At 43.3% G+C, this 18,877-nt stretch overlaps 1 protein-coding gene and 1 long non-coding RNA gene across 2 annotated transcripts; one reads left to right on the top strand and one right to left on the bottom strand.

Annotated features, from left to right (window-relative positions):
* The first annotated feature begins 6,310 nt into the window (after nt 1–6,310).
* On the top strand, nt 6,311–9,778 carry LOC117240826. The gene is made up of 3 exons (XM_033506857.1): nt 6,311–6,807; nt 6,886–7,969; nt 8,045–9,778. The coding sequence occupies exons 1-3, from the start codon at nt 6,311–6,313 to the stop codon at nt 9,776–9,778; spliced, it is 3,315 nt and encodes a 1,104-aa protein (XP_033362748.1).
* A 3,621-nt stretch (nt 9,779–13,399) lies between these two features.
* LOC117240827 lies at nt 13,400–16,006 on the bottom strand. The gene is made up of 2 exons (XR_004494798.1): nt 15,966–16,006; nt 13,400–14,170 (listed from the first exon to the last, which is right to left on the bottom strand). It is a non-coding gene; the product is annotated as an uncharacterized LOC117240827 (long non-coding RNA).
* Between the last annotated feature and the right edge of the window lie 2,871 nt (nt 16,007–18,877).

Raw genomic sequence — 18,877 nt, 5'->3', positions numbered from 1 at the left:
TTTATGTTAATTCCGACCGATTACAATACCTTTCTTTCGTTTACAAGGAACGACGAGACTGGCAGTTGCGTGATTTCCAATGCAAAAGCCGCGATATCTGCACGATAACCTAACCTCAACCGATTTTGTTGTACTATTCTTATGTGGACTTCGTTTGTACCACTTTCGTAACAAAAATAGAATACGTAGAACACAGCATTCCGTTATGCGATATTGTCGATTCCTAACATCTGAAAAATCAGAGATAATTTTTTCCCTACAGTTGTACATTTGTGTGAAAAATTACGAACGTAAAGTTGTTTGGTGCATGCACAGTCCTCCCCTCCTCTGCATTTGCGTGGACATGCTAGAAAGATTCACTTTTCCACGGTGAAACTGTATGTATTATAATTTCATTTTTACAAAGGTCGAACATCCTACTATGCATAATTTTAATATTAATATAAGCAGGTTTCGTGTTAAGTATTACATCTGACGTATAAGCACACGTGTGTACGAGCCTTGGTTTTAAATGTCTTATAGTAGACACCGAAAAGATTATTCAGTTGGATATCTGACTCAACATCAATATTTTACTAGGAGATAACATGTTAAGAACACGTTGGTGGATGGCAGGGGAGATGATGAATGAAGACATACTTCTGTGAGATACATAAAATAGTAGTCAGAACGTATTTTGGCGCTTGGGGACAGCAACAGCTGGTGATACTGTCATACACCTCCATTTATAAACTTTCGAAAATCGATGTGACCTTCAAACTTTAGTGTATTCTGTTTCACAGCACAAAATGTTTCCGAAACGTAAGTTTATTGTTACAATAAACTTGACTAGTGGCTCTGAAATACTATCCTTGAAAAAACAATGAGGAAATTGGAGCAAAAAAAAAGAAGGAAATAAACAAAGACTTTGTTGGTTCGTAAAAATAAAATATGCTACAGGAAAAACTTTTTCCAACGGATTGAGATGCGACAAGCTTTAAAAGCTATGACGCGAATCGAGCGTTTGTCTACAAGAGCGCATTTTCGGTGGATATATAGATATACATGTATATGTGACGAAATATACTAAAGCAATATTCACCCTTTGTCGCTGAAAGTATCAAACTACAAAACTTCCTTTCAAATTTTCAGAATAAGGAAATCAGGATCATGATAAATAATTGGAACATAATTAAAAATAATATATCTTCTCTATAAGATAATGAATACGTTGGTTCATTTAATTTTTATGGATATTCAAACGCTTCTGTGAAATAAAACGTCAAGATTATAGAGTATAAAATTCATAGCTATGAAATAACTAAAACTCTGATGTATTATTAAAAATATACGTTAGGTCGTATGTAGTGATACATACAAAGATTACATGTACAAACCCATAATTAACACAATGCTACCGCAACCATTCTGCAATCTACCTTGCCCAAAACACTCCTCCAGTCACCTCCAAACTCTTCACTTCTCTCCACCTAACCACCCACAAACCATTCACAAACATGCAATTCTCGACAAAAGAAGAACTTATCGTCAGTTGTCCCTAACATCTCGTTCATTCATTTGGTCCCTATCCCCCTATTTCCTCCCACTGCGATGATCGCACTACATTTTTCCACGTCTCTATTCTAATCTCTGGATGATCTGAATTCTCGAGCAGTCGAGTGACGATTGATCTGTACAATTGATCGATTTCTTTTTACTACAGCCATGCAGGAAGTTTCGTCTTGGGAAACGATGTTGTGATTTCGAATGCCTGGACCACGTAAAGAACATTACCGGAAGTGGTAAAATTTATGTCCTTGAGTATAAGAAATCCTCCAGCTCCTCGACGCAGCGACAAACGCTACTCTGGGTGATGAGCGTAATGGTGCTATTGCGGCTAGTTTAATTTTTCAACAAGGATCCAGATGGCGCCGTTGACGGAATTCTTTCACTATAAACGTCAACGATCAACATCAGCCATCAGGCAATTTCATATTTGTGACTCATTTCTTCTGTGTTATTTCTTCTAATTTTATTGTTAGTTCTTCAATTTGTATTCCAAAAGATTGAACTCTTTTTACGTGCGTGTGTGTTTTTCTTTTTTTTGTAACTCGTCGAGTTGCAATTCTAATTTTTGCACTTCCTCCTTCATGTCCTCTATGTGTTTCTCGAACTCTTGTGTCGTCCTGTCTTTGTCGGAACATTCCACTTGAAGATCAGCGAGTTGATGCTCGGGATCGTAATTCAATTTTTGGTCGTTAGCAGTAATAAGCTCGCGTAACTTCACTTTTGCACTTGATCTTGTTTGGTCTTGATTGTGTTTTCGTGGTGCTTGTGGTGTTCTAAAAGTAATCGTCACGTTGCTTGCATTTTTAGTGCACATTGATACACTGCACTCTGCAGTTCTCCTATTTTCAAACTTGTTTCATTTAAGGTAACTTTATGAATTTCCGATTGATGCTTTAACATTTGATGTAAGTCTTCTATTGCTGTTTCACGTTCTTTCAACTGTTCATTAAATTCGTTGTTTAGCATATCCACTCGAGAAATCTCGAGTTCTTGAGCATCGTTTCTTCTTTTAGAAATTTGGCTTATTTTCTCTCGCCTGCTGCTACATGTTGCTGTCATTTTATCAACTTCTTTCTTCTTTTTTTTTCTTTTTTTTTTTTGAACTTAAAATCTTGATTTAAGGTTTGTGTTTCACCATATGATTTATTATTATTAACTAGTTCAACATTATTTTCAGCAGATTTTTTTTTCGCGTGATTTTTATACTTATTTAAATAGTTTAACACGAGCAAATGCATTGTACGTCAGATATACCATTTTTAATAAATTGTCGCCTTTACAACTCGAGTTACCTCTGAACGAGTCGCATGATTGATCAATAAGCCATGAGTAATTATGCAAATTCAGTTTTTTTTTCATCTATCTATCTGAATATTATAACAAAGACTTTACATTGAATATTTTATTAAAATTGTAAGTTTTTCATAAACGCTTCAAAATCCACAGTCTATTGATCAACTCCTCTATCCTTTCTCTTTCTCCTCACTAAAATAGATAAATTCCTAATGTAGTTTGTGGATAATATTTTTTTTTCTAAAGCAAATCACATTTATCGTCTGATATATTTTTTGAAATAATTTCTGTCTGTACATTTTCTTCTTTTCCCTTACTCCTCTTTCTCTTTCTAATGAATTCTTTTTATTCCGTAAAATAGTTTTTGTATATTCAATTTTGTTAAGTGCAATCCTTATTTCTGATAACTTACTTTTATTAGATAATTCTTGTGAATCTTCTACTACATCTTCCATATCATTTTGAGTGCGGCTTCTACCTTCAGTAAATTTAATATCTTGAACCGTATCATTAATTTCAATAGCTCTTTCGGTATCAAGTAAATCGCACTTATTATTTAATATACCTTTTGAATTGACTTCTGTCTCTGTAGTTTCTTCTTCTGTATCTTCTTCGAGTTTTCTTCGTTCTTCTAATCCACCTCTCTCATTTACTAGGATCTTCCTTGTTGTTACGCCGCCTAAAACATCTGCACGCCAGCCCGCGCCAGCTCGCGCCAGCGGACAACAACCGGCCTGCGTAACGTCACTTCGACCCTCAGTAAACCTAAGGACCCACCATAACTTTCACTTCCCTGTATTGTTTCGCCATGTGTCTTCAATCCGTTTGTCTTGAAGAATTTCTAAAGCTTAAAAATATTCTCCAAACACAGTCGGTTTTTAGAGAGGTCCTTGGGTTTATTAGGCGTACTTAAAGCACGGAGAAAGCGGGTATGCACCCATTAGGAAAATCCGAATAGCCCTCTAATAAAACAAGCTATGTTTTCCTCACGCACACAGTCATCTATCCACCACGATGGTAGGAGACTTCCTACTCATCCCTTCGAGCAGTAGTGCAGGTCATGACCAATCGACACCGCGATTCGTTACCCTCACTTTTCCTAACGAAAGTGGGAACAACGAATCCGCGTTCTTTAGGCACAGGGGCCACCCACACCGAACTTTTCGTCCGTATTAGAAAAAGAGCGACAGTCAGTCTAAAACTAACGCCTAACGCGGCAGTCTACACATAGCGCGAGAGTCGCATACTTCACGAAAATCTTTTGTCGGTTCTCGGTGTTGTCGAACATACATCTTCTCTCCTAAATATATTATAGTGCTAAGTACATTAATACATTAATTTCCATTATAAGAGCCCTGCTCTAGCGTACATATCTATCACATCTTCGTGCGACAAGTTGTTAACTATTTATTTCTCTACGTCAGTGTAATCTAAGTGTTGGAAATATATAATTTATAATTCAGTGAATCACAGTGTTATACAAACTCAATCACCCCTATTATCTCAACGGAAATCAGGGGATCGATCAATTCGTGGTGTCGATTGTTATAATCGTAACGGGGATTTACGACCCTCGTTGAAGTCTCTCCTCGCGGTTACGTCTCCCCGCAATTGGTCGGAATTTACACTTGTATTTTCATCTTCTTTAACTTCGACTTTATCCGATCTCCTAGGTCTGCCTCTATGTTTCGCTTCATCAGTTGCTATTACACCCGTTACTGCATTATCATTTTCTACAGATTTATACCTATCGCTATCACTAGCTGTGTTCGTTAAAAGAACTTCCCTTCGTTGACGAACTTATCAGTTGTTTCGTTTTCACTATCTGAAATTGATTTTTGTTTAACACCTCTTTTTTCTTCTTTGGCAAATTTATTTTCTACATTTTCCGATGCCTTTTGTTTATTAATTATTTCAGACTTGTCTTCGATTAATTTCGTCCTTAAAGCGCTTCGCAAAATTTTATTTGTGTTTGATTGTCCGGTTTGATTATAAACAATTTCTTCAAATTTTGGCGAAGTAGCAGGCTTTGCAGCAACATTATAACGACTGCTCCGTTTACTACTATCTAACATAGATGGAGATGGATTCTTGTCATCTTTATTCTCTAAAGACTTCTCTTGTGTATTAGCATCTAAATTTCTCGACATAAGATCTGCTGAAGTTTTTGATTCTGTAGTGTCATACGCATTTTTCGCTGTCATCATTTGGTCTTCTTCTATAAGCAAATGTTCATTATTGTAAGCATTATCTCTTTTGCTTTTTGTATGGATTCTAATGATATATTTTGTTCAACGTTGTCTATTGATTTTGTATCATTTTCAGCAGTTGATTTACTAACTGCTTCTAATTCCTTCGTTTCAATTTGGTTTTCTTTATTTGTATCGCCGTCCAAAATATTTCTCATTGAAATATTATCCTTCTTGTTATGATCTTTTTCTGTTTCTCCTAAACTTTTACTTTTTTTGTCAAACCATTCTTGTAAATTTTGAGTATCTTGTGACGAATATCTTCTTTCCTTCGTTTCACAGACTCTTTCTGGTATTCTGTTGAGCTATTGACATCAAACATCAGGTCTGTTTTAATGAAAATATAATCCTGTGAAACGGTGTCAATTGATACTTTCTTTTCATAAGAATTTTCTACATTAGACTGCAATTCTTTTGAAAATTCTTTCAAAACCATTTCTTCATTTCCTACAGTAACGTCTGTTTTCTCCAAGCTTTTGTCCAAATTATTAGAAACTAAACTACCCTGATAACTCCGACTAGTCGCTGCTTTAATAGTCTCCTTTAACAGTTTTCTTAACTTGATTTCGTTCTGCTTCTGCATAGCGTCTAGTATGGCCCGAATACTTGGATCCACACCAGTAGCCATAGGGCTAACAGAAGATGTGTCTTCTGATTTTTTGCTCATAGTGGTTATTGTACTGTTGTTGGAGTCTGTACTAGCGAAGCTATTGCGACGAGTACGATAATATTTAAAAGAATCCAGTTCTTTACCTGAATATTCTTCTTTTCGTGACCAGTTTCAATTTTGGTGATGACCGTAGTCCGCTTTCCGTAGAAGTCGTTTTCACGCAAAGTGAGCTGATCTGCAGAGGTCCGCTGATCCCTCAATCTTCAATGATGCACGTATGCCGAAATGCGTAATTTCGTTTTCTTGAAGTTGATGGATCCTGGCACGGATCGCCAAAATGTCACGTAAAGTTGGTACTTGGGTGGTAGTAAGAAGGCTGAGTCGTAACCCAACTACTTATTTTCCTTTATAAAACTTTATTATAAACACAAAATAACACCGAACCGGAGAATAGGGGTTGTATGAGTACAGCAACTAGAAGAGGAACAAGAACTGCCCGAGCTGGGTGAAGTCTCGGTTTATATACGTTTTGGTTTTAGGATGTTGAGGGGCTAGGTGTAGGTTATGATAGTCGGTCGCCTCGATCGCCTCGCGCTCGTCGCAGGCTTCGATGGCGTCCAGGGGTAAGAGGAGGAGAATAGCAGCAACAACCCCGGAGGTGTCCGAAGAGTTGGAGGCGCAGATGAGGACGAGCTCCCCAGCGGACATCAGCGCGGGCCTGACGATGCACGTGTCCGAGATAATGCACGTCGCGACGACGTCGTCAAACCTCAAGGGGACCTACATCAGATCCCTGAAGAACGCGGCGAGCTACATCACCGCCGCCTGGAACACGGAATCCTCGAGGAGGACGAGGCCAGCGCGAGACACCGACACGAGGCTGTCCGTGCTGGAAGAGGAGAACGCAGCCCTCCGCCAGGAACTGAGGAGACTGGCTGCACGCGTCCACGAGTGCCCGCGATGCACCGACGCGACGCCCGAATACGTCCGTCCTCCGCGGGAAGGGGGAAACGACAGGACGCGTCTAGACGCCCTGGAAAGAGTAGTCCGAGAACTAGGACCTTCCATTCTCAGGACCGTGGAGGAACGATTCGGGGGCACACGATTGTAACACACCCCCGAAGCACGACCGAGCAAGGACCGCTCCGTCGATCCCCGCGCTGCCCAAACGACGTCGCCCCCAAGGGAGCAGGAGGACGGGGGATGGGAACTGGCAGAGACGAAGAAGAAAAGAAGGAGAAGGGGGAAGAAGACGAACGGGACGAAGACAGCAGCCGCCGCCGTCGGAGGAGAGGCGGCGAGAAAAGGATCGACCGCGCCACCACCAACGCGAGCACAACGGCAGCAGCCCCAGCCCGGCAGGACTACAGGCGCACCGAAAGCGAGCGCCCCCGCAACGCAGAAAGGACCACCGCGGACACCCAAGGCGGTAACGCCCCCTCGCGCGCCGCGAACATCCGCGGTGACCCTGACGTTGAACGAGGGAGCGAGGATGTCGTACGCCGACGCCCTGGAAGCAGCCAGAACGAGGATCCCGCTATCGGAGCTCGGCATGGAGCGCTTAGAGATGAAGAAGGCGATGACGGGTGCCATCATAATCCAAGTCCCCGGAAACAAGGACAGGGGAAAGGCGACGCTACTGGCGACGCGTCTGGCCGAGACGCTGGACCCGACGGCGGTGAGAATCGCCACACCGACCAGGATGGCGGAGCTACGCGTGACCGGGATAGACATCTCGGTCAAGAAGGAGGAGTTGCGAAGAGCACTGGTCTCAGCGGCAGGATGCGGCAGCGCGGAGGTGCAGGTGGGCGAGATCGGCGCCACCAGAGGCGGCCTCGAGTCGGCATGGATCAAGTGTCCGGCAGCAGGAGCCCGCAAGCTGGCCCAGGCGGAGAAGATAGCCCTGGGCTGGTCAACCGCGAGGATAAGGGCCATCCCGAAGCGGCCGTTGCAGTGCTTCAGGTGCCTGGAACTGGGGCACGTACGCGCCACCTGCGTATCCGGCGAAGACCGAGGACACCTGTGCTACAGGTGCGGCGGGAGCGGACACCGCGCCAGAGACTGTCCCGCGTCCGCTCCCATGCTCCCTGTGCGAGTCGCTCGGGGCGCCCGCGAATCACAGGATGGGCGGAGAGGCATGCACCCCCCACCCCCGAAAGTCAAGAGGAAGAGACCGATCCGCCAACCAGCAGCAGCAGCAGCCGCGGAAGGGACACCAGGAAGCGCCGCCGAACCAGCAGCGGCGGATGGCCGGGAGGAGGCCATGGAGGTGACCGCATAATTCAAGCGCCTGCTGCAATGCAACCACGGTAGGTCGAGAAGAGCGCAAGATCTGCTCCTCCAGACCATCCGGGAGAACGAGGTCACCCTGGCGGCGGTGGCCGAACCGCATCGCATTCCCCACTCGCCCAACTGGATCGGGGACCTGGACGGATCCGCGGGGATAACGTGGACGTCAGCCTCGGGCGTCCTGCTGGACCGTGGCAGCGGCTTCGTCGCGGTCGAGTGGCGGGGAGCAGCGGTGGTGGCGGTATACGTCTCCCCGAACATCGACCTGGCCGCGTACGGGGACTTCGTGGATCGAGTCGGCGAGTGCATCGGAAGATGCCTCCCCCGCCAGGTACTCGTCCTCGGGGACTTCAACGCCCACTCGACGCAATGGGGAAATCCCAGGACCAACTCCCGAGGAAGAATGCTCACCGATTGGGCAGCGGGTCTGGGGCTCCTGCTGGCGAACAGGGGCTCGGCGAGCACCTGCGTGGCGTGGAAAGGATCCTCGGTAGTGGACATCACGTGGGCTACCCCGGAGCTGCTCAGGCGAATTCACGACTGGAGAGTGGCCGAGGGGGTGGAAACGCTGTCCGATCACCTCTACATACTGATGGAGGTGGCCCTGGGGGCCGAAGACGACGCCGGGAGACGACGACGACCGGGAGAAAACCGTCGCCGCCCGCCACCGCGATGGCGTCTCAAGGAGAGGGACAAGGAGATGCTACGGGCGGCCACGATCGTGTCCGCCTGGAGCTGGGACGCCCGACGGACGACCGAGCAGGGAAGCATCGACGAGGAGGCGGAGGAGCTCCGAAGATACATGACCGCGGCGTGCGACGCCTCGATGCCACGCTCCGTCCCGGGGGGTGGACGCGACCAGGGAACGTACTGGTGGACTCCGGAGATCGCGGAGATGCGAGAGAACTGCGTTCGGGCCCGCAGAAGATTCCTAAGGGCCCGTCGTCGCAGACTGACGCGCGACGAGGAAGAGATCTCCAGCTGCTGCGAGGAGTACAGAGAGGCGAGACGCACGCTTCAGCGGGACATCAAGACCGCGAAAGCTCGGTGCTGGACGGAACTGATCGAGGAGGTCGAATCCGACCCGTGGGGACGGCCCTACAAAATAGTCACGGAGAAGCTACGACCTTCGGCGCCCCCGCTGACCTCGGACATGGATCCGGCGTTGTTGGACAACGTCATCGGGACGTTGTTCCCGCCGGAAGACACGGACGCGAGCCAACCGGCGCCACCCTCCCCCTCCGTCGACGACGACGAGGAGGCGGCGACGACGACGACCGCAACGGGATGGAGCGAAGAACTGCGAGTGACCGACGAAGAACTCTTCGAAGCAGCCAGGAGGACGGCATCCCGCGACGTGGCGCCGGGCCCCGACGGAATACCTGGCAGAGCGTGGGTGGAGTCGATCGTCACCATGGCTCCCCGCCTGCGACACCTGTTCACCAGATGCCTGGAGGAGGACACCTACCCCCGGACATGGCGGACGGCCAGGCTGGTCCTGCTGCGGAAAGAGGGCCGCCCGCCGGACTCGCCGTCCGCGTACAGGCCGATATGCCTGCTGGACGAGGTGGGCAAGATGCTCGAAAGGATCATCGCCGCCCGGCTGGAGGCCCACATGACCGAGAGGACGCCCGGATGGCACGACAGCCAATACGGATTCCGCCGCGGCCGCTCGACCGTGGACGCGGTGAAGAGGCTGAAGACCATGGCCGAGGACAAAGTCTCCCGAGAAGGGATGGCGGTGGCGGCATCGCTCGACGTCACCAACGCCTTCAACTCGATCCCCTGAGCCAGGATCGTGGAAGCCCTGCGACACTTCAAGGTCCCGGCGTACCTAGTAGGTATCATCCGAGCGTACCTGACCGACAGATACATCGTCTACGCCGGGAAGAACGGGGAGGAAAGAAGACGGATCGAGCGCGGCGTTCCGCAGGGGTCGGTGTTGGGACCGATACTCTGGATCACGGCCTACGACTCCGTCCTCCGATGTCCGATGCCCCCGGGAGCAGGCATGGTGTGCTACGCCGACGATACCCTGGTCCTGGCCGGGGGACGGTGGTGGCACGACACGGCGAATCGCACGGAGGACGCCGTGGCGTGCGCGGTACGCGCCATTCGGAGGCTCGGCCTGACGGTGTCGCCGGCCAAATGCGAGGCACTGTGGTTCTTCGACCAGCGACGAAGAGGAACATCTCCTCCCGGACTGTCGGTGAACATCGGCGGAGAAGAGGCGGACCTTCGTCCCGAAGGCGACGGCCGCAGCCAACGCCTTGTGCGGCCTCCTACCGAACATCGGCGGAGCAGGATCGAGAGTCCGCCGACTCTACGAGGGAGTAGTTCGGTCCCGAGTCCTCTACGGGCCACCCGTCTGGGCCAGAAGCTTGACGGCCAGTCGCCGCAGCCTGACACTGCTGCGGAGGCTGCAGAGGACGACCGCCATCCGCATAGCGAGAGGCTACAGGACGACGTCGTACGCGTCGGCGACCGTGCTGGCGGCGTCCCCTCCGTTCGAGCTGCAAGTCCTGGCGCTCGAACGCGTATACGAACACCAGAGGAGCTCGACGCCATCGACCGCCAGCCAGCCGGCCCCGAACATCCGGGAGGAGGCGAGGAAGGAGACATGGGAACGATGGCGCTCGCAGCTGATCCAGGAGGACGCCGTGCGGCCGCACCGGGCCGTTCGCGCCGTGCTTCCCAACTGGGAGGCCTGGAGGGATCGAGGCGGAGCGCCGCTGACCTTCAGGATGACGCAGGTGCTCACCGGCCACGGAGTATTCGGCGAGTACCTGCTAAGGATTCGGCGAGAGGCGACGTCCATCTGTCACCACTGCGAGGAAGAGGAGGACACGGCGCAACACACGCTGGAGTTCTGTCCGGCGTGGGCGGAACCACGACGCGTCCTACGACTCGAAATCGGCGAGAGCTTAGCCCCCGAAGCGGTCGTCGCGGCCATGCTCAGAGGGCGCCAGGAGTTCGCCGCCATCCGCACTTACTGCGAGCAGGTCATGCTGGCGAAGGAGCGGGCAGAAAGAAACCGGGAACGAGCCCGCGATCCGTCCAGGACATCGCAGCACCCGAGGAACACAACGCGCCACAGGGGCGCGACGCCGCCACCGGCGCCGCCGCGGCCACCGTAGAAGCGCGAAGAACCAGGAAGAGGCGTCAGGGGACGGGGTCCCCAGGATGACGCAGCAGGAGCGAGGCGCTAGGGGGCGTGGTCCCCCCTAGCGGTCCAAGAAGAGCAGGACGCCTCCCTTCGACGAAAGGAGAGATAGACGCCCGGGGGTAACCGGTAGTAATTCGGGAGAGATCCCGGGTGCATCTCGACTCAGGCGTCAGGACAGGCCACCGTGGAGTTTTAGTCGGTAAGAGTCCGACACTACCCGCTAGCGGGTATCCGTGAGGATTTCTCCACGAAAAAAAAAAAAAAGGTGTAGGTTATGATGTAGAAAAGTGTCCGAAGGTCGGGGGTCCATATCCTATCTCTGATGTGGACGGAGGTGCGTCACAGCCTTGGTGTATGCTATGATGATAAGGTGGTGATGTGTCCAAAAGTGTCCGAAGGTCGGGTGTCGATGTATTATCACTGATGTAGGTTGAGATGTGATTGATGTCACAAGAGCTTGGTCGAATATTAACTTTCAACAACTCTTTTCAAACTCACCAGTCACAAGCCACGGTTTACTGAATACATCTTCTTGGAAAATCCTTTTTAGATTTTCGTACAAGGAACATGGTTTGTTTGACAAGGGATTTCCTTTTGAAGCAATTTGGGGTGACAAAAAGGTCTTTTTGTTAGGTAGCTTATCAATAAAAATGTTTTATTAATGACGTGACTGGAACGAATACTAACGAATTTAAATAGAATCGACGACCAAATGGAATATATCTTCTTTTCAATTTTCATAAATCGAAAGCCCTATGGATACGTATAAATGTTTCTTTTACTCGTAGTAAATTATTATTATTCTATTATACGTGTGTATACTACAGAAGGACCATACTAATAGGCACCAACAGCTTTCATCTAACATAATATTTTCATGGAATCTTATAATCATTTTCGCCTCATTGTCTCCGAATAAGTCGTATTTAACAACATTTCGAATTTCGATTTGTTGAAAAAGCCGCTCAATTTGATGCACAAATTTGACTTCGCAAATCGCCTTTTTGTACTCCCCGTACTGGCGAGAACGAAGATAAATGTTCGGCACTGAGCTACTGCTCAGTTGCTACGAGTTAATCCTCGTTTTGCTTCAAGTAAATGAAACGCTCTAATCTGTAAGACGTCCATAAGATTCGGTTGACGGTGGCTGTTTCGTGTTAATCGGTGTCTCAATTTTCTAATTTAATTATTGTGCTCGATTTAATGACATGGCGATCTGGTCCAAAAAAAAAAAAAAAAGTGACTCCTTTTTTTGCTTTGATATAACATTTTTATTTTTACGCATGAAATATGGCGAAGAAGTAGTGACCTCTCTTTTATCGATGTAATCATATTAGGGGAACGCAGTAAATGGCTTCTGCAATATCATGGAACTATTCGTATCCCTCGATTAATCAAGTTCCCCTAGGTCAGTGGTTCTCAATTCTTGAAGCGTTTATCGATTAAAAAATAGTTCTACATCTTCTTCGATTTTCTCCAAAGAATTTTCAAATTGAATATTTAAGACAACATTTAATGAATTCAAATTGAAACGCCTTATTTTATAAAGAGAAAGAATTCGTATTCTATATAGAATATATATTCCATGCAAAGTGTTCCAACAATTTTTAAACCTTTACAAATTTTCCATAACATACTAAAGGAATGTCAGTAATTTGTCATCTCAGTATGCCAATTTCCTTAAATTATGCCAATTGCCAATGTATGCCAATTTGTATAAAATTTAAATCCACCTTTTATTGGTAATCTAAAAATCATTACTTTCTTCAATAATATAGGAAATAATACCTTAAAAATTGCTCAAGAAATACGCAAAATGCGTCGAAGGTAACCGAGCCAAAAAGATAATAAATAAATAAATAAAAAAGAAATAAATGAATTTAATAGTAAACACGTGGGTACTTGTTGAAATTTGCACCATTTGACGCGAGCAAACCGTTCGAAAGGAAAACACGTTCAGCCGCCAAAGCTGTGGAATTGAGATCACTTAATTCCGTTTGAATCCATCCATTCTCGTTTAATGGCCTATTTGTTTTCAATATCATATCATTTCCAAACATATCGTTCCTGAAAGGCGAAACAAAATGGCAAAACAAATGTACAAAGGTGTATATCAACGTAAGTGTACCTGTATGTCTATATTCGAGATTATTTATCTATTCAAGATAGCAAAGTAAAAATACTATATAGAGGATTTAATTAATGTGTGGATCAACGTATGTATCACTATATGTAACAATAATATTGACTGTATATGTACGTGTGTAATAAAAGATTTCCGGTTTACAATGTTTACGATACTGATATAAAAATACCATATAGAGGATTTAATTAACGTGTATATCTACGTATATATCATTATATGTAACAGTAACATTATGTGCATATGCGTATAATATTGGTTAAATGTTAAATGTTAATATTGGTTAAATGCGTTAAAGTGAAATGTTATTTACCTATTCAAGATAGCAAAGTAAACATACCATATAGAGGATTTACTACTGTTAACACTCGGTATTCTCGTATTCAAAGTATTTAACCAAATAATTTGGGAATCCAGCGGACGAGCTTGTATTTAATATGATTATATTTAATATAACAACTTTACTCAATATACGCGTAGGATTTTAAATGTCATGAGGGTCGCAGCGGACTCAATTTTAATGTACCTCGATATCTTAGCTTCTTATAATATCCTAATAAAATGTTATTTATCGATTACAATTGTCCTGTCGTATTTTATAGTGTTTGCTTTATAAATGTGAACTTTATTCAAAAAGAGTTCATCGATGATTATCCATTACAGGTTGTTAATAAACCTGAATTATGCACAAAGGAATTGCCGTTAATAACTTAAGATTCTCTGCCCGTCGTACAGGGTACATATAGTAATTATTCTCGACGATCGTAACGTTTAAGTCCAATTCGAGCTTATAGTCCCATGCGAGTTAAACAACGACAATAGTTTGAATTTCTATTTGTTCGTTTGTCGTCTGTTTATACCCGGAGCACCTGCTGTAAACCAATACAAAATTTATTAGATCTATAAATAACATATATAAAACTTATTAATTTATAATTAATATAAAATAGGAGAGCACGAAACTTCCTATTTGATGGATATGTTAAATCTTTGTAAAAAATACCATATCATTAGTATCATTTTAATCGTTCTAAAGGATTTAGCCGCATAAAGCTGTGACCCTTGGAAGAATCGATGTTCACGCGTAACAAATTGAAATTGTGCGAAGGTTCCGGTACGAACATCACAAGCCGAACATCGATACCAGGGGCACAGGCACATGTTCTGGGTTCATTATATGTTTATAAAGGGCTGACGATTCAGTGGATGATCCGGGTAAATTTAAATTGTAAATGAACGTATTGCTGGTTTCAAGTAAAAGCCTGGATAAGAGCGGATATGGTATGAGAGTCTGTCGTGGAAAGGGGAACAGGCCGCTTTTATTTGTAAAGTTTGAATCTCCTCGATATTGAAGATGTTGAAGCTGCAAGTATGTATTTCATTTTAATCCATTCGAGACCGAGATTTAATTGTAAAACGATACCTAGGTGTCGGTACGATCTGAATGTTTAGTTAGAATGATTCTGTGTTTTACTCTCTCCAGGGTATCCTTTTCATACTTTGATTTTAAATCGATGACAATCTTAAATAGTATGCCTCATATTTTTAAAATATAAAATTATATACTATGTTATTCTATAATGTATTATGTACAGTTATATATATATATAACTGTACATAATTTATATATTATATATATATATATATATATATAATATATAATATAATAATTCTATATTGAAAAAAATATGAAATTAACATGATATATACATTACTACATAAGTTATATATAAAATATGTATATTATACCCTTGCCTACTGACTTATATGAATTTCTTTCGGTCTCGAATGCGTTAAAAGAGAGCGCAAAGAAGTCGAAATTACTTATTGTAATTAGTAAAACGACCTAAGAGGCAGACAGATACAAGAAAGAAGGAATATTATATTAGCGGCATTATCATGCTTTTGCTCTCTTTAAGTCTTTCATCGAGACAGACAATCTACAGGTATTAATCGACCAATTTCTCCAAGCTAATAACTTCGAATTGATGCTTATATATAAGAAGTGTTATGTGTTAATCTGTCTAAATGTTTAAAAGGTGTTATAAATTAAATGTTGTTAAACGATACGTAATTGCCTTTTGATCGTAAATTTTACTATCAAGGGGTCTTTTATGTATGCGTAATCATTGTGAATTATAACAATTTATGTGATCGATATTAAAGGTGTTTAAAAGCATGTATTTTTTTCTATATTATTATTCTCCTATATTATTATCCTATATTATTATAGCATTCCTATATTATTATAATATCCAATTACATGTTGATACACAAGATATACAGATTATTATTTATAACGTTTTGGTTTTCTTAATTGAGTCATTCATTTAGTACAAATGATAAGAAATTAGTAATAATTCGCAAAAAAAGGATATCGTAGTAGAAATATTATAAAAAAACATTTTCTGTTTTAGTGTAGAGTTACTCCTTCTTACAGACAGTGTCGTACAAATCTGTACGTCTCTGAGAAAATGTAGGTATCTGAGCCCTTACTTCCTCAACAACTTTTAGATCTGTTAGAAAAAAGAAACATACGAAGTAATAAGTAATGCTTACTAATAAATTCAACAAATACAGAGGAAGATGGCTAAATCGATAAATTAACGAGACTAAAAATTAATTACATCATGGATCTCTCGCTTTTAATTTTAAGCTGTAAATTACCGATATCGGTGACTGCCATATTCTCTTGAGTTTCCAAATCGTAAAGAATCTTTCCCCAGGGATTGGTCAACTGTGTATGTCCCCATGCGACGTAACTTGCTTAAGGAACACGAGCCGGTGATATGCAGGCAACGTATAATTGATTATCATTCGCTCTGGAACGCTGAAGTAATGACCAGTGCAGTGGTCCAGTGGTCATATTGAATGCCGCTGGATATATCAGCATTTGGCAACCTAACCCAGAGAAGCAGGAAATATGAAGCCACCGAATACCAATTAACTTCGTAGTTGCACGGTTCACATTCCATCATTTCTGAATATGCGAGGACAGTCCTCTTATTGTGCTTTTAATTCTTTTATTTGTTTCATTTTCAGCAAATATACTGGTTTTTTAAATTAAGCTTCTTTTTATACAGAGTTACAGATTATATTAATTTTATATAGAATATATTTAAGAAAGATACTTAATTTTTTGCTAGTTAAGTATTGATCGATTAAGTTACTGTACCTTTGTTCCGATAAATGCGTGCCATTTCCTCGAATCTAATATCATAGCAAATGCCAATACCTATTTTGCAGCCCTTCACATCGAACGTCGTTAGGGAGTTACCAGGACTGAGCGAATCACTCTCTCGAAAAGTAATCTTATTAGGAATGTCGATGTCGAATAGATGTACCTAATAACATAAAAATGTAGTCGCTAATTCTATTGCTGCAACTTTTGTAATTTAATATCAAAGTTACCAACTCCTAAACTTTAATTATTTTTTATTTAATAACTGACAGCGTTTTTATCACTTTCTTTTATTAAAAAATCTGATCATTTAATAATGTTTAAAAAGGAGAAAAAATAAGTATAATAATATTTTAAGTATGTGAAAAATTTATACAACACAAACACATTACAACAAAATGGGCGTTTCCCGTATCATAACGTATTTTATAAACCGTAAATTATAGAATTGGTTATAGTATACGTATGTACATATGTATATTCCTAAATTATTCCTAGGTAGAGTCACTTTCTTCACCCCAATATTTTCAAATTCAAAGCCATAAAGGAATATATTACTTACCTTTCGGTGTTTTGCTATCAAAGTTCCATCGGGACCCCAAATAGTACAGGTATTGTACAATTTAGCGCCCTCTATTTCAGGCATCGTACCACCAACTACATAGATGTTGTTTTCTTTAGCTGCGTTCGATGAAGCAACGCTCGTTTCACCATCAGCAATACTCTCGGCGTATTTTCGAAAGTACTCTGCATTGCAATATTTCAATTAATGAAAAATAACTGTCTTTTGTTCCAACCATAAATTAAATTGAAATGTTTGTCAGTTTTTTATTTTTTAAATTATTAAAATAACTAAGTTTTATATTTCGACTTAATTAAATATGCAATTACTTAGCTAATAGTATATATAATAAATTGTTTCTACAGGTTCAAAATGAAAAATGAATATTTAGAAATATTTAATTACGACAATGCTATTTGTGTTAGCATCAGTGGCTTGTTACTCAACGAATTTTGCTAGTACTTTTCCAAACATAAAGTTAGTTTTCAATTAACACTTATACTAGAGGCGGAATTATAAATGCAAAATAATTGATAATACTAATTTATATGTACCTAATTATTAGTATCTTAAAAAATATATTTATACAAAAATCACGATAATCATGAAAATGGGGAAATCCTATATTCTCGAATCAATTCACAATTTATTTTGTATATTAATTAGATTCCGCGCTCATCAGTACGTACTCACTGGCGACATCGAGAAAATGTATCGGCAATTCCTCGTACGACCAGAGGATCGGAAATATCAAAGGATATTATGGCGCAGCGCGAGTGGAGAAACAGAAACATATGAGCTTAACACCGTAATACTCTTATCATAGAAATAGAAGCAGTCCTCAATTCCCGCCCGCTAACTCCTATCTCCACCGATCCAAATGATCTCCTAGCCCTCACTCCCGGACATTTCCTCATTGGCGATTCATTAATGTGCTTACGTGATCGAGATTTCAGAGACATTCCATCGAACCGACTCTCCAAATGGCAGCATATCCAACAGCTTAAACAACATTTTTGGAACCGCTGGCATAAGGAGTATTTGAACGAGCTAACCAACCGCAATAAATGGAGCAAGGGTGGACACAGCATCCAAAAGGGCACAATCGTCATCCTCAGAGAGGACAACGTTCCCTCCATGCATTGGCCTCTGGGCCGAGTTATCAAGGTTCATCCAGGCGCCGATGGTGTCATCCGGACAGCTACAGTTCAGACGGCAAAGAGCATTTTGGATCGGGGCGTCAAAAGGCTTGTCCCACTGCCAATTCAACCCGATCTCCCGATCGAGAAACCCGAACAACTAGCCACCGAGACGAAATAAGATGGGAATTTCAACCACACCTCCCTAGTTTGATCGGTACCCTCTCAACGGGGGGAGAATGTTACGCCATGCGGCTTACCATAGGTCATATTCTTAACTATCGATCGCGGCACTATAATGTCGCAGACGGATCGTCGCGTCTGCCCGGCAAACAAACATTGTAGTGGCAAGCGCATGGTTCATTAAGCAGGGCGACTTCCAGAAACGTCGACTCGTGGCCCGTATTTTACCTCGCAGTAAAAGAATGTGGCGTGATCCGAACGTAGTGGGGGTCGCCTTCCATAAAAAACGAAAAAAATCGAAAGGCGTTCAGAACTTTTCGAGAAGTCGAACCGTCAACACATGTGGTATGTCGCGCATTACTTATCAACCAAAACGCAGTTACATTTTTTTGTTCCATTTATATCTTTCTAGTTAATAAGTTGTTGAAATAAACATTGATTTATTTGTGTTAATTCTGTGGAATTTCATTGAACTACCCTTATTATCATAATCGAAATAAGGGGATCGATCAGT

This window comes from Bombus vosnesenskii, unplaced genomic scaffold (genome assembly GCF_011952255.1).
Source record: "Bombus vosnesenskii isolate JDL3184/JDL3185 unplaced genomic scaffold, Bvos_JDL3184-5_v1.1 scf7180000014972, whole genome shotgun sequence".
NCBI lineage: Eukaryota > Metazoa > Arthropoda > Insecta > Hymenoptera > Apidae > Bombus > Bombus vosnesenskii.
This window is presented reverse-complemented; position numbering and strand designations above follow the sequence as displayed.